The 14,568-nt window shown below is 34.7% G+C and overlaps 2 protein-coding genes and 1 long non-coding RNA gene across 3 annotated transcripts; 1 reads left to right on the top strand and 2 right to left on the bottom strand.

The window, feature by feature from the left end:
• Positions 1-1,622: 1,622 nt before the first annotated feature.
• On the bottom strand, positions 1,623-5,683 carry LOC142526851 (L-ascorbate peroxidase 3-like). The gene is made up of 9 exons (XM_075631480.1): positions 5,510-5,683; positions 5,284-5,408; positions 4,538-4,587; positions 3,923-3,988; positions 3,724-3,772; positions 3,234-3,316; positions 3,073-3,152; positions 2,875-2,977; positions 1,623-1,970 (listed from the first exon to the last, which is right to left on the bottom strand). The coding sequence occupies exons 1-9, from the start codon at positions 5,620-5,622 to the stop codon at positions 1,773-1,775; spliced, it is 867 nt and encodes a 288-aa protein (XP_075487595.1). The 5' UTR covers positions 5,623-5,683; the 3' UTR covers positions 1,623-1,772.
• LOC142526852 (uncharacterized) lies at positions 1,978-2,977 on the top strand. The gene is made up of 2 exons (XR_012815356.1): positions 1,978-2,252; positions 2,407-2,977. It is a non-coding gene; the product is annotated as an uncharacterized LOC142526852 (long non-coding RNA).
• Positions 5,684-7,114: 1,431 nt separating the features above from the next.
• Positions 7,115-12,424, bottom strand: LOC142526622 (synaptotagmin-1-like). Its single transcript, XM_075631128.1, has 12 exons — positions 12,039-12,424; positions 11,520-11,618; positions 11,362-11,412; positions 11,141-11,264; positions 10,391-10,509; positions 10,199-10,300; positions 9,913-9,987; positions 9,340-9,416; positions 8,990-9,236; positions 8,561-8,911; positions 7,994-8,125; positions 7,115-7,521 (listed from the first exon to the last, which is right to left on the bottom strand). Exons 1-12 carry the CDS (start codon positions 12,147-12,149, stop codon positions 7,393-7,395), a joined length of 1,617 nt encoding a protein of 538 aa, XP_075487243.1. The 5' UTR covers positions 12,150-12,424; the 3' UTR covers positions 7,115-7,392.
• Positions 12,425-14,568: the final 2,144 nt, after the last annotated feature.

The following is a 14,568-nucleotide window of genomic DNA, read 5'->3' as shown; positions in this document are numbered from 1 at the left end:
ATGACAAAAAAGAAACAGCAAAAGCAATAAGTTATGGTTAAGGGTGTATATGGGATTTGGTTCACTTTCCACTTTTTCCCTTTTCCGTCACCAAAACCTTGTGGTTAAAGTTTTGGCATACGAAAAGGTAAGTTTTAGGTCTGTAAGGTTATTACTTACGCACTGAATTTCATTAACTTTATCGGCCTAATTAGATATAGCATCACATAAATGGTGCGAGCTTAACATTACAAGATGTTTAAGAAGTCACTTTACTCATTAATTTGATTGCATATATCATTAATGGTCACCAGCAGCGGCCACATGTACCTATTTTCTCTCCCCCAACGAACCACAAGCCCCGTGACCTTGAAAACAACTTGAACCTATGAATCATCATCCCTTTTACGTTCCCATCAATTTGGTATTGATGACTGAGACCTTGAGATAGGGGATAGAGGTAAGGTGTCCCACTTTTGTAATTTCACGTGTTATACTTACCAACCTGAAAACCTTTTAGTGACTCTCAACGTTTAACGTCAAAGACAAGGTTGCAGTTTATTACTTCGGTCGACCAATATCTTCTCTTAGACCAATGAACAAAGGAAAAGGAGTGAAGTTCGGTACTTTTATTTGTCATAGAGTATTGAGTCTGACTCAAGTTTTACAAAGTATTATAGTTATTAATTATTGTGTGTATTAATTCATCATTCCTATATCATGCATCTTTTATCATTTCATGAAATATTATTCATGTCGCATTAGTTAAACCAAATCATATCAACTCTCTTAATTTATTCTCAGCACATTTTCTTCTTTTTTTGACAAACTCAGCAGATTTCATTCCCCTCACAAATTAGAATTTCGCAATACCAATAGGTTAGCTAGACTAGAATTTATGTATAGAGTGATGTTGAAGGTAATAACAGAAACGAAAACGAGCTTATTACTATAGGATTCTTAAGGAAGTTGGGGAAGGCAATAATATAATAGTACGTAATTGGGTGACAGGCCAACTAAATACATCGTGAATATCATGTGCTTTGGTTGTGAACAAGGGTTGTCCTAAAAAAGACTTTGCCTACCTATCCAATTTGGCGGTCAAAACCGCTGTCAGAACAAAAATCAGGCAAAGTAGTAATCGTGCGTTCGGTTGAGCGAACTGAGCCATCGTCTCTATTTCAAACCAAAAAAATATTGTATATACAGTTTCACTAAGATTGTGTTAGGATTGACGATTTGATTTGAAAGAATTTAATTTGAGAAATGACGTGAGTAATAAATTTCAAATGACACTCATCTGAGAAGTATTTAAAATTCATCACATCCATCACAATTACTTTATACAGTGGATTTGAAATTAATAAAAATTTTGTCCGTTCAAACAAGTCAAAAATTTAAAATTCATGAATTTAACAAGTATAACAAGTTTCAGTGTTGCACGACACATCAAGTAGACTTGTTGCTCTATTTTTATTCTGGTACACCCCTTAGTCTCCAATTTATTTTGCCATGTCGATTTGTATCAAATGAATGCGTGTACAAACCACAACTTACCCTCAAGTTCTTTGAATGCCACCTATCCAACTCAGAACCCATTAATCATTTAGGTTTGATTTCGTCAGTTCATATGTTAACGGAAATGACAATAAAATGACTGGCCATTACTAGTGATCTGTATAGTCACATACAGCTCCATACATGTTATTTGAACAGGCACAGTACAGAATTGGATATGGAATTACCCGGCTTTGTGAAGATAAGAGCTCTGGTCGATGTTATAATGAACAGATTTATTTTGTCTTTCTACGGACTTCATATAAGTAACTAAGTACTAACACCGCAGCAGCAACAGCAACTCCAACCGCACCTTGAGCAAGCACGGTGCCATCTTTCACGATTGCCCTCGAACCAGCGAGAGTTGGATTAAACCCAAGTTCAGAAAGTTTTTTGTGTGATTCTGCATAATCTTTGAAGAAGGCATCTTCATCCTGCAGGTTCGAGCATGCAAAGGTCTCAGTGAGTTGGTTGTGAGATAATTTACATTTTATCAACCCTCGTACACTGCACTAGATGTTAAGTTTGCCTCCCTCGGTCAGAATGTGAGCGGACAGCACATATTGCATGTGATAATGTGAGAATGATAGAAAATTGTTGCCAAAACATATTAATATCAGGAAATAACATATGCTAAATTATTCATTTTTTAAAAAAAGAGATGTGCATATATTCAAAACAGTAGAAAAACTGTTATTAAAGCTAAAGCAAAGTCAGTAATCACTATTTCTTGAAGGATCAGCTGTTATGTAAAATGGAGGAAGTAAAAATGTAAAATTGCATCTAGCCTGCTGCTACCCATATCTATTTGGATTATAGTATCAGATCTTCCTATTTCTCATTGGTGGTCATTTACATTCTCCAATATAGGTTCTCCAAGAAAAAATAATAGACACACAACCTTGGATTCAGAAAGAACTAGTTTTTGTATCATCTTTATTTTTCTCTTTTTCACAGGATATGGTGGCAAGTAGCTGATAACATTTTTAAATACCAAATTAAAAACATCACTGGAAATCAAATCCAAAAGAAAGACTCCAGACTGACTTGTTCTTAAAATTCGTTAAACCAGCTCTGAGGCCAAGAACAGAGTAAATTGACACTAAAATACTGCTTCAGTTTGCTAGATTTTGACATCGCAAAATTGTTTGTTTGAGATTGTCTGAAAGGTTAAAAAGCTCCTAACATGTAGAAGTTAGAGCCTTTGATTTGCCTAAATAAACTTTGAGCCAATTTGGTAACATCCAACAGCATCAAATCTGCTGAATCTTAGAGCTTACAAAGCTGACCATCTAAACAAACACGAATGAGAAGCTTATCGTAGTTGAAACCTGATACCTTAGCATAGACCTCAACATGGTGCCGGAACACAGGATCATCCAGCAAAGCAATGTCAGTTGGGAGTTTTAGCAGGCCCTCACTTTCCCCCTTGAGCAGCTCCCTGGTTTGGTTTAATTAATAAAAACGTATAGCAAATGAAGAAACATAAACAACGGCAGTTTCAAAAACAAAAATTTGTTGACTTATAAGACGCACACAAAATATGAATTGTCGAATTTCAGTGGCTCTGCAGTCCAAGGCCCATCAAAGCCCGATCTCTCAGGATGTGCTCTTCCCTATGACGCAAATGTTAACCAAAATTACATCAGATTACAGTTTTTGTAATAGTCCACACCATAGAACTGAAAACATATTACCAGGGTATGGCCACCAGATAGGGCCACGATGTCTTTGTCAGATAATCCCATTCTATAAAATATCTCCTTCAGATGTGGTACGCCTGACATCAGAACCCAAAATAATCAGAAGTGTCACTTAAATTCACAGGACAGGGCATTTTTTTATGGGTGATCCCTTGGGAAATTTTAACAGGGCATTTGTTTTTTATACAGTAAACCAAGATTGTTCTCCACATGAAGTCTATTTCTCAACAAATCATCATTGAACAGATTCAATCGATTTAAAGTCGACGAGTCCCGATCACACAAAGAGCCTGTGAAAAGAAATATATATACAGAAAGTTGCATGAACTCCAGTGCATTTAAAAAATATTTGAAGTTTACATCCAAGAAGTATCGGAAGCATCTCAACCAATGGTGCATAAAAGCAAAAAAGAGTGGTGCTTAACAGAAAATTAACATCCAAACATAGCAGGTTAAGAATTACAAATGCTTCAGAACGTGTCACCTTTTTTAGCATCCGGAAGTCGACCTTCCTTTGGAGAAATCTTTGAATCCTGAATAAACATGAGGTGGAAAATATCAGAAATTTTATGAAGATAAGTAGATAACTATCCAATATATGGGAATCCGAAAGCACCGGGGTTGAATTCTTAACTTCTAGAGGAAGACAAGATGATCCACAATAAAAAAAACACTGGCCATACCTTTCTACCGGGAACAAAATTAATTGTGGGGCCCCCAGTGACCTCAACTGCCACAACACCTGCAAGCTATAGGCATCAATGCTTTGTCAGCACAGAACAACTTCCCCTCAATACATCTACCATTTTTCATCTTATCTGGAAATATGTTGATAAATGCAGCATCATCTGAACTAAGCAGGCCAGGCAAAGTAATCGTTGCAAAATCAATTATGTGCCCCGTTTTTAATAAACCATCAACCATCTTAAAGGAGCTCAATGTTCCATACTCTTCCTCAGATGTGAAAAGGCAGGCATATGATAGAATAAAACCAACATACAAGTATTACTAACAGCTATCACTAACTGATGAATTAAACTCGTTCTTTTTTGTCTGTATCATTTAAATGTTTTATTGAATAATGCACCTAAAGATAAGACGTGAAAAGAAAATTCCAGAGTTAGAAACAAAGTAATTGATTTCCCCATCCTTGAGATAAACCATCAATAATGTAATAATAAATCAATAGGCGAAATAAGTATGGTTTCCTTTAAATCATTTGAAACAGAAAGATTTATTCTTGATTTAACATTTTAATGATCTATTGCACACTAACAACCAGAGAATGAGTAATATACCTGATACAAATCAGCATATGTAATCTTTGGACATTTGGACTTCACTTGCTCTGCAATCAAATACCCAAACAAACACTAGCAGTTTGCAAATGTCAATTCTCAAGCAATAGAGAACTACTAAATATTACTGTTATGTATACACCAAAATCACACACAGATAAATGTTACGTCCCAAAATCTATAATTGATATAACAATATAACATATCTGCAGGCAGATAAATTTCAAATCCAAAATTGTGGAACTTCTAATAATATAATAATAAATTTAAAATACATCAAAATTAGACAGCCATAACCTTGTCAAAGAAATAAATTCATCATATGAAAAGTACTCCCAAATATGTTCAAACTTTAATGATTCCTAGATTATCCATTTGCAAGCGACAACTTGTATAGCTGTATAATCCAGGAAGCGTTTACGACTAACAAATAAAATTAAACCAAATCCTGCCACCACATTGAAAAATCCAAACATCAATTATACGACAAGCAATCGACCAAGTTATGAATCAGTAACTCCTAGATTTCCTCATCCTACACAGAAATACTGTTAGATGATTGGTTTGGTCAGCTAAATACATCTTTGCTCAACCTATTATAATGCCACAAGCTGTAGAAGCTAAGCACAACAGCAACAAACGTAATAATGCAAGGATAACCGATGTCACACAAACACAACTCCTCCAAAACTTCTATTAATCAGTAAACACAGGTGATAAAAATCAATTACGAAAATTAAACTAACCGCAAAAGTCGATAGCGATTTTCAATCCGTTGTTCGAGCTATGAGTGTACTCCTCCTCATTCCGAATGGAACCGTTCGGACCTCCGGTCTTCGTATTCTTATCATACGTCCCCGCATCATGCCACCTGATTAAATTTCAACAAAAAACAGTACATCATCGAAACCAACAGGAGAATATTTCTCGAAAGTATTGCGTGTGAAGGGAGGGGAAAAACAAAGAAGATACGCCAATCGGAGCATGATAGGCGCGCAGTTCTTATTGGAGATGAGCGCACGGAGTTCGCGACGAGCTTTCTCGATCTCCTTGAGGTATTCGGAGTTGACGATTGGCTTAGCCATTGGAAATTACAGAACTTGAGCCACTGAATTTTCTCCTGAATATATATATATATATATTAGAAAAAGATACGATGCTTTGAAAATTGAGTAATGAGTGGTATTAAATATGAGTAAGTCTATTATGAGACGGTCTCACGAATTTTTATATATGAGACGGGTCAATCTTACCAATATTCACAATAAAAAGTAATACTCTTAGCATAAAAAGTAATATTTTTCATGGATGATCCCAAATAAGAGACACGTCTCACAAAATACGACCTATGAGACCGTCTCACACAATTTTTTGTCATTAAATATTGTGGCAAAAATATTTAAAAATGTGTGTGTATTAATAATATTTAAATATAAATATTTATATAATTGAAATATCGGAGACTGGCGGCTTCGGAAACGAACGAGAATTGTGGGGCAATTGAAAAGCGTGACATTATATGATAAAAAAAATTATCATATGTATATAAAATTTAATATTTCATATTCCTTTTTGCCATTGCATAGTTTAAGTTCCGTCCGAAATATATAGGCAATTTTCCACATATAATAAATAATTTTTATTATATATTTCGTTATTTAATGTATATAATATATTCAATTTTCATTTTTAAATATCATTTATAAGGGACCCAATAAAAATTTTAATTTGTGGGGAAAAAAACAAAATGAACTATATAAGTTAGACATATCCTTAAACGAGTGTCTTTAAAAAACAAAGAAGTATTCAAAATAGTAAAAACATAATTTATTTTTATTTTTAGTTAAAAAACAATTTCATAATTTTTAGATATGATAAGATCTAATTATAAGATTTAAATTTCAAGAAAAAACAACTGAAGATAGTATGTACATATATTTATATTCCAAAAACATATTCTATCTATTTCTTTTTAAATAATTTTAATAAGTTATCACTTTTAATATGAATAAATTCCAAAAAACATTTATAGAAAAATATTATATATATATATTTTTTTCACATATTTTTGTTTCTTTCCTCTAAGTGTTTTGAAGACAGGCTTAACCAGTTGTTTTGCAAGCCCCGTTTGTAAACAAATCGAATCAAATCAAATCAAACATTAGTAAAAAATTGATGTTCGAATTCGACTCAAATTAAGTATATTCAAGTTCAAACTCGATTCAAATCCAATTTTTTTTAAAAAAAAAATTGGCTCGAATTCCCGTTCCCCTCGAAACGAAGTTTGAGTTCACGTTCAACTCGAATGGTTCAAACTCATTTGCTAGTTATTCAAATGATTGCTCAGATATTAAAGTTCGGGTAATAAAAACTAAAAACGTCCGAAAAACTCAAATGTATATATATTTAATATGTAATAAAATTATATTAATAAAATATTAAAATTCACAAGCAACTCGTGAACTATCGAAAAAGTTCGAACACGTTCGAATACGATTTGAATTCAATAAATTCAAATGAATTAAATATTTATCAAGCCGTGAACCGATTTTAGAGCCTGATTTAAATGATGAAAAATAGGTCACAATAATGTAAGATTGCATAAAATCAACAATTTTATATTTTAAAAAATTACAGAGATATGACATTTGGCTGGCATATGCAAGAAGAGCACGTGAACCAGTAGGTGAATTAAACGCAGAAAGGTAACTCACAATATACACAACCAACATACACAATGACGGGAAACAAGCTCGAAACATTTTGTCCTTCCAGGGATTTTCTCTGCACCACCATAGAAACTATGCTTGCAAAAGTTTATTTTCACTTTTCCAGAAGGAAACAGAATGGAGAGATTAAGATGTTCGCCACTGCAGCTCAATTTGGAGTCGTCCATTCTTGGAATCTATGAGATGGTATTTCTCGTTTATTCGCTTATTGGTGACGACGTCTGCCAGTCCAATATCGACATAGCCCAGTGTTTCCTGAGTTCGAATAGCAAATAAAGATGTGTTCAATAAATACAAAGAATTCTCAAGAACACATGTATTCATGACTTTGGTTTTTGGCCTGATTTTTTGCTTCGATTCACCTAGAGATTGTCAAGGAAATGCAGTATAAATTGCATTCCAATCGAAACGCTCGTGGTGCAGTCTCAAAAATGAAGAGAAGGAAAGTGTAGATTCTTCCAAAATAGATTTCGAAACCATTCCTCAAATTATCAAAATAGATATTGATAATAACGGTGCAAAGCAACGTATCACAGTTGAAGTTGATGCATGCTAAGCATTATATGTTTCAAAACTTTGTAGTTTATGTACTTCGATAATTTATCATCTGTAAACAAATTATATTTTCAATAAATATGAGGTCACAGTTGAGTATGTAGTTTCGGAAGTGAAGCCAAAAGGTTAAAATGTAAGCTCCATATCAACGAGAGAAAGGTGCCTAAGATACCTTAGGATGCAGCAAACCAATTCTAGACGAGGTGCTGCACACTTCCACATGCATCCTTTCTTTAATAGGAGGTTCTCCCAACGTGAACGTGAACTCCTCCTCCCATCTCGGATCTCTGCTCTTCTTAAGTTGCTGTATCAACGAATATAAAATATTTTAACAGCCAGACCAGAACATAGTTTGTCCACAACCGAGCAAGAATCAGTAGGCTCAACGTGTAGTTACTTCTCAGCAGAAGAAAACTTTTAGATTCAGTGTATTTCATGGAAAAGAACTCTATTACCATTCCATGTACACTGGAAAATAACATCTTCATATAAAGGGCCAAAATTTTAGATTTTAGAAGCATCAATGGAATGTAATTCAGGTAAAATTGCTCCCGGAAAATAATTACGCGTTGTCAGATGATAAACAGGCAGAAAGCTAGGATGTCGGGGAATATCCAGAAACAGGATTTAGAATTATTAAGTAATTCCAGTTCAGAGTTCTGACCAAAATCGTGCGCAGAAACTTCTTTCAGCATATACACATAATAAGGCAACTATAGAAGAAAAAGTTTATGCAAACCTTTGTTTTTCGCTCCTCTCCTTTGAAATTGATACGGACATAAGGATTAGTGTGGTGTTTTCCCTCAACATCTTGAGCTTCATGCACTATAACTACTAGTAGGCCTCCGCCACTTGGCGTGCCTTCAGGAGCCTTCTGTACTTCACCTAAACTTTCAGCATTGTGCGGCATATCTTCCTCCTTGAAAGGTTTGTATGTCAACTCTACCTCAATCTTCCCACGCATCTTATCATTCTGAACATCGTTTGGATCCATGTTCTTGAAAATATCCAGTGTCTTAACTGTTGCTTCATCAGGGGGAAGTTCCTTCAAAGGAACTACATTCATACCCATCTTCTCATGTTTTCCAACCTGAATAGACATTAAACCTCAAGTTACCCGTAGAAGTATCAGCAACAATATTTTCAACTTGGCACTGGAAATGTATACCTGCTCCCAATCATAAACGAGGATTTCTAATGCTTGTGTTTCTGGATCTTTTACAACCATGCTGAATTCTTCATTCCACTCAGGGTTCAAATTATTGCGCCTCACTGCTGTTTTCTTTGATGGAGCCTTTGATTCTGTGAGCTTCAGTTTTACATACGGATCTGCCCCGCCCAATAAATCTTTCTTTCTCAGCTTTGTAGCTCGCAAAACCTTTACATGAAGCATACCAACAGGCTTCTTCGCAGCCCTGAAAGTTGACGATGAGAAACAGAAAGTAAGACTCTACTGAAGGCAAGACTTTTAGAATGAGTATATGTGCATCTGTAATACAAAAGAGAGAGACTGCTGACTTTGCTGGATCCAGAATTTGCACATCAAGGGTTTTAGGCCACAGATACATGTCAGCAACCCGATCTTTGATAAGCTCCTGCAAAAAAAAATTCCCCCATGAACAGTGTGGAAACTCACACCATGATTAGCACTCAACACTAGATTCTCTAATACTTCTAGAAATTAATAATAAATTAATCGACAGTTCTTCTGAAGTCACTGATATCTTTCTTTTTTCACTTTGAGTAGATCACTGCACAAGAATCCACAAAACGAATAAGAAAACCGTGATAAGTTGAAATTGAGCCAATTGTAAGAACAGAATCAAGAAAATACAGATATAATGCCAAGAAACTACATTATTAGCTGCATGCATCATGAGGAACGAGTACCAATGGAAAGCAAATGAAATCTACATTTTCGATAGATCTAATTTTTTCCTTCTCTCACATAATACACACAAAGGCTCTCACTTCTTTCCATCAAGATGACATTCCAAAAATTTCCATTCTTTTCAGGATGACAAATGATTCATTGCGCATTTTTATAGAAGCTTAATTGAGTGTGTTACTGTCAGTTTAAAGGTCCGATACCTGTACAAACCGGTATAGACCAGGTATTGACATGAGATCAGCACCAAAAAGCTTCAATCCAAAGTCAACATAAGGCTGCAAAACAAATGAAACATAATCAAGGTTTCAATTGAGTCCCGGAAACCTATTAGCAGTGGCACATGCCATAACTCATAAGAATTTCTACGACGACAAAATAAATTCAACTTCCCTCCACTATACTTTTGAAGATACTCAACAACAATATGCATCCGGAGTGTGTTATTCTATGAACCATCTTTTTATAACTGAATATTTCATAACCAACCTTCTCCATGAGAGTCACAAAAATGTTAGCGAAACACGGAAAGCTGGGGACTAGAGGCTTTAGGGTGATCCGTGGTTGAGCAAAGATCTGTAAATCTACAACCTGGGACGTTCAGAGAACTTTTTTCAGAAAGAAAAAAGTTAAGGCTTTTGTACACTATTCAGGACGATTGAATAGCAACTAGCAAGCAACCTGAACTGTTGCTTTTAATCCATATGCTTTCACAGCGACTGTAATATTAGGATTTCCTGCCCATTTCAGGAAAGGCTCCATAATCAACTCCTTTTCTTCGGTCAGATACACCTTCATACCTGGCATGAAGAAAAACTGACAATTGTCCTCAGGTTCAGCAGGGTAAACAGTTTCCACACCACTCTCAGTCAAATCAAAGAAACCATAACATTGCAGATTATTATCCGTCACAAGTACACAAACATGAGATAGAAATACATCCAAATAAATCCAGAGATGGAAATGTGCTGATGTCAGCCCCAAGCCAGCCCATCATCACCACTAATATTAGAGAGTTGCTTTACATAAACACAAGAAACTCCAACTCTCAGACACCAAATGACATTCTTATCATTGAATCCAACATTAGCAAGACTCAATAATTTTACAGGTGAGGAAGGAGAAGTTTACTCTCAGACACCAAAAGACATTCTTATTATTGAATCCAACATTAGCATTACTCAAAATTAATCTTACAGGTGAGGAAGGAGAAGTTTTCTGCAGTTAATTTTTTTTTAAAAAAAAATCATGCACTAATGCATTCATCAACTTATGAAAAGCTTTTCAACAATGACGGCCCAAGTTCTAAAAGTTTTTGAATTGCAAAATAGATGTAACCTTTTCCACGACATCATCAACATAATTATTGCTTCTCAAAGCAATTTCTGAATGGGGCAGATACAGTAAAATATTCACAATAACTTAACTGACCTTGAAATGTAGGCGCCAGTGACCCTAGAGTTAGTGACTCGAATTCAACAGATTCAATTTTATATTTTGGACTTTGTTCAGCAATGATAGGAGCAGCAATATTTTTTACCGTCCTGCAAATTGCCTACAAAATGCGCAGATAACCGGTGCAGAAAAGTTGATGATCTGTAACTTAACACACCATGCGAGTAATTGCAAACAACATAAACTCAAATCAATACCTTGTCCAGGTAAGGCCACATAAGTTGAATAAACCTATTGAGCCAATCGATCTTTATTCCATTGGACAAAGGTTACATAGAAACCATACAAATCAGACAGAAATTTCAAGGAAAAATCTAAATGCAAAAGGTGTTCATTTTAGTCACTAACAACTTACCCGATCATAGTCTGGATTTTTCACCCAAAAGGGCATTTCAGGAAGCAATCGATGTAAATCATGAGAGCCATGCTCGACCAAGCGACGAACAATAGGATCCTGATCAAAATAACAGTCAGAAACTGTTGCCATTTCCGTTCGAATTCTTCATGTTATGTTAATTTCCATTCGTAATCAACTTCCTCCAATGGAAATGCTACACCATACTTCTGCTGCCCACTAGATATGACCAACAATTCATACATCTTAAGGTTTGCAAGCCTCAATTTCGTTCATTTTCCCACCCATAGAAGAAACAAATTGGTGAAACCAGACAAAATTGCTGATGGATTCATCACAACATCGGTAACAGAAATTTCAAACGATCTAAAGTTGGAACCATTATTAAACGAACTACTGCGTCAAACCCGAATAAATCAAAGATATAGGATTTACATTAAACGAAACAAAAAGAAAAAATACAGTATATAATCGTAATGTCTGTGCAAGACATAAAAAAAGGGGGAAATCAACACACACCTTAACATCGATGGGCTGAAAGTAGATGAACAAATAATATCCTATCACCAGACCAGCTGAAACCCCAACACCAAATCCCAAAAACCCAAATATCGTGCTGAAAAATCCCATCTCCCAATATGCTATCTTCCAAATTTCAACCGAACTTGAATTCGAAACTTCACACGACTAAAAACAAACAACTTACTCTAAAATCATCTCAATAATTCGACCAAATTTTGTTTTTATTACATTTAAAAGTAGGTTTATTTGTCCAAGCTAAGCAAGACGGTATAGCCCTTGAGTTTCATTTGCCGGCAACGATTTAAATTGGATTTATGTACCCTTCCGGTAATTTCTCCTTTTGATCTCCCGGACCGGATGAGCATATTGCGGGTTGAGTGTGTATGACTTAAAGATATGTTCTGTGGATATTGTTTTGGGCCTACATGCTACGTGTTAACTAATAAAATGTGAGATGTGTCCATGATTTGTCTTTTTTAATCAGCAAAAGCACGAGATAAAATTATAAAATGCCCGTGGATATATAATTTTGATATGATCTTTTGTGTTTTACGTTAAGATGATATTCACGTAATAGATATGATTAAGCACACAAAAATTATATATATATATATATATATATATTGTTAGATCTCAGATGTGGATAATGCGGAAATAAGAAAGTCAAATATTATTAATATTTTTTTACAATGTATTCTTTCACATGAAAAAATGGACTAATGTCATTTAAAACAAATCACCAACATTCAATTAATTCTAAAATTCATAAACTACTAATATAATTTAAAAATAGTCTAACAAAAACCATAAATGTAATTTGCTTGTCACCAATACTAATAAATAAAGGTCAGAGTAAATAGTTTAAAAATGTGTGTGATAACATAACTTAAAATACAAGGTCATCGGATTTGCACTGCCACTGGCCTCGAGCCTGTTCACTGTCAGCGCCTCTCGTCTCCTCAATTACAACATCTGCATCGATCAAGTTTACTGAGTCTAATCATGACTCAGCATGCATAAACCCTAAATAACGAATAATGTGTAATAAAAATCCATGCAATTTAAACTTAGCTTGTACATAAAATATTATAAGCATAAATACGTATAACGCGACTTTCCTGCATAAAAAATTTCATAAAAAATCATAAAATCATATTTTCTTACTTGTCACGCATAATCGTAAACGTAAATAATGTTGAGTAGAATTCTGTTCAATGCAAGTAGCACATATACATAAATCGTTTGATCAAACTAAACCGCAGTACTAGGCATGCAGGGATCACCACATCTCTTGGACTGGATATATGCTCCCTAACATATCATAATCCTTCGAAGAGATTGGAGAGGTCCCCGGATACGTTATCCGGCTTTCAAACACGTAACATAATTTGGCCACAAGACAAATCGCATAGCTCAAAAATAATTATGTTGCACGTGATACATATTTATGAACATTATGATTTCCGTTGGAACGATGTGGACATGTTACCACAACCTCATAAATTAACCAATCACTACAAAAAAAAAGACAAAAGACAACGGTTTTTCACCGTTGTCGTAGGTCAAATAAAACTATTGTTAAAGGTCATGTAGTTAAAGGGTGCGCTCAAAGACAACGGTGAAAAATCGTTGTCGTAGACGTCTAAAGATGACGGTGAAAAACCGTTGTCGTAGACGTCTAAAGATGACGGTGAAAAACCGTTGTTGTAGATCTTATAAAACCGTTGTTAAAGGCCCTGTGGTTAAAGAGTGCGCTGAAAACTGTTGTCGTAGCTACAATTGGCGACGGTTTTCCAAAACCGTCGCTAATTAATCATGCCAAACCGTCGTATTAGCGACGTTTTAGTAAATTGTCGCTAAAATTAGCGACGGTTTTTTTATAAAGTTCGTCCTTAATTTTAGCTACGGTTTGCATTATTTTTGTCGCTAATTTTTTCATTAAAATAAAAAAATACTTTTAATAATTTAATAAATATAAAAAAAAACTTATAATCTTACTATGCTAACAATATTCCTGATCTTAACTAACACTTAAAAATGTACCAAAAATTAAAGCGAAAAAATTTACCATAAATCGAAACTAAAATCGTGTAAGAGAGAAAAATTTTAAGTGTTGTAAAGTGATGTGGAGGAAAATGGACCGAAAATAGCGACGGTAATTTTCATAAACTGTCGCTATTAGCGACGACAGTTAAACAAACATCATCGCTATTAGCGACAGTTAAACAAACACCGTCGCTATTAGCCACGATTTTTATAACAGTCGCTATTAGCGACGGTTGTTATAACGGTCGCTATTAGCGATGGTTTTTTTTATCAAATCGTCGCTAAATTTTAAACTAGCGACGGTTTTAGTAAAACCATCGCTATTTTTGAAACCGTTGTTAAAAGTAAAAAAACACAACGGTTTTAATAAAAACTGTTGTCTTTGATGTGTTGTTGAATGTGTATTTTCTTGTAGTGAATCAATTATATTCTCAAAGATGGACTCGGATGCGTATGATTCTCAAAATAATAAAATAACTTA

The sequence above is a fragment of the Primulina tabacum genome, chromosome 15 (genome assembly GCF_025594145.1).
Source record: "Primulina tabacum isolate GXHZ01 chromosome 15, ASM2559414v2, whole genome shotgun sequence".
Lineage (NCBI taxonomy): Eukaryota > Viridiplantae > Streptophyta > Magnoliopsida > Lamiales > Gesneriaceae > Primulina > Primulina tabacum.
This window is presented reverse-complemented; position numbering and strand designations above follow the sequence as displayed.

What these genes read in the sequence shown, in the direction of transcription:
- LOC142526851 (XM_075631480.1), bottom strand. Translation starts at nt 5,622, where the DNA reads ATGGCTAAGCCAATCGTCAACTCCGAATACCTCAAGGAGATCGAGAAA. An exon ending in ACTTCCGGATGCTAAAAAAG is followed by an intron (nt 3,317 to 3,723) that starts GTGACACGTTCT and finishes TTCTGATGTCAG; the next exon opens with GCGTACCACATCTGAAGGAG. An exon ending in TATCTGGTGGCCATACCCTG is followed by an intron (nt 3,153 to 3,233) that starts GTAATATGTTTT and finishes TTTGCGTCATAG; the next exon opens with GGAAGAGCACATCCTGAGAG.
- LOC142526622 (XM_075631128.1), bottom strand. Translation starts at nt 12,149, where the DNA reads ATGGGATTTTTCAGCACGATATTTGGGTTTTTGGGATTTGGTGTTGGG. An exon ending in GATTAAAAGCAACAGTTCAG is followed by an intron (nt 10,301 to 10,390) that starts GTTGCTTGCTAG and finishes TGAACGTCCCAG; the next exon opens with GTTGTAGATTTACAGATCTT. An exon ending in CAAATTCTGGATCCAGCAAA is followed by an intron (nt 9,237 to 9,339) that starts GTCAGCAGTCTC and finishes GTCAACTTTCAG; the next exon opens with GGCTGCGAAGAAGCCTGTTG.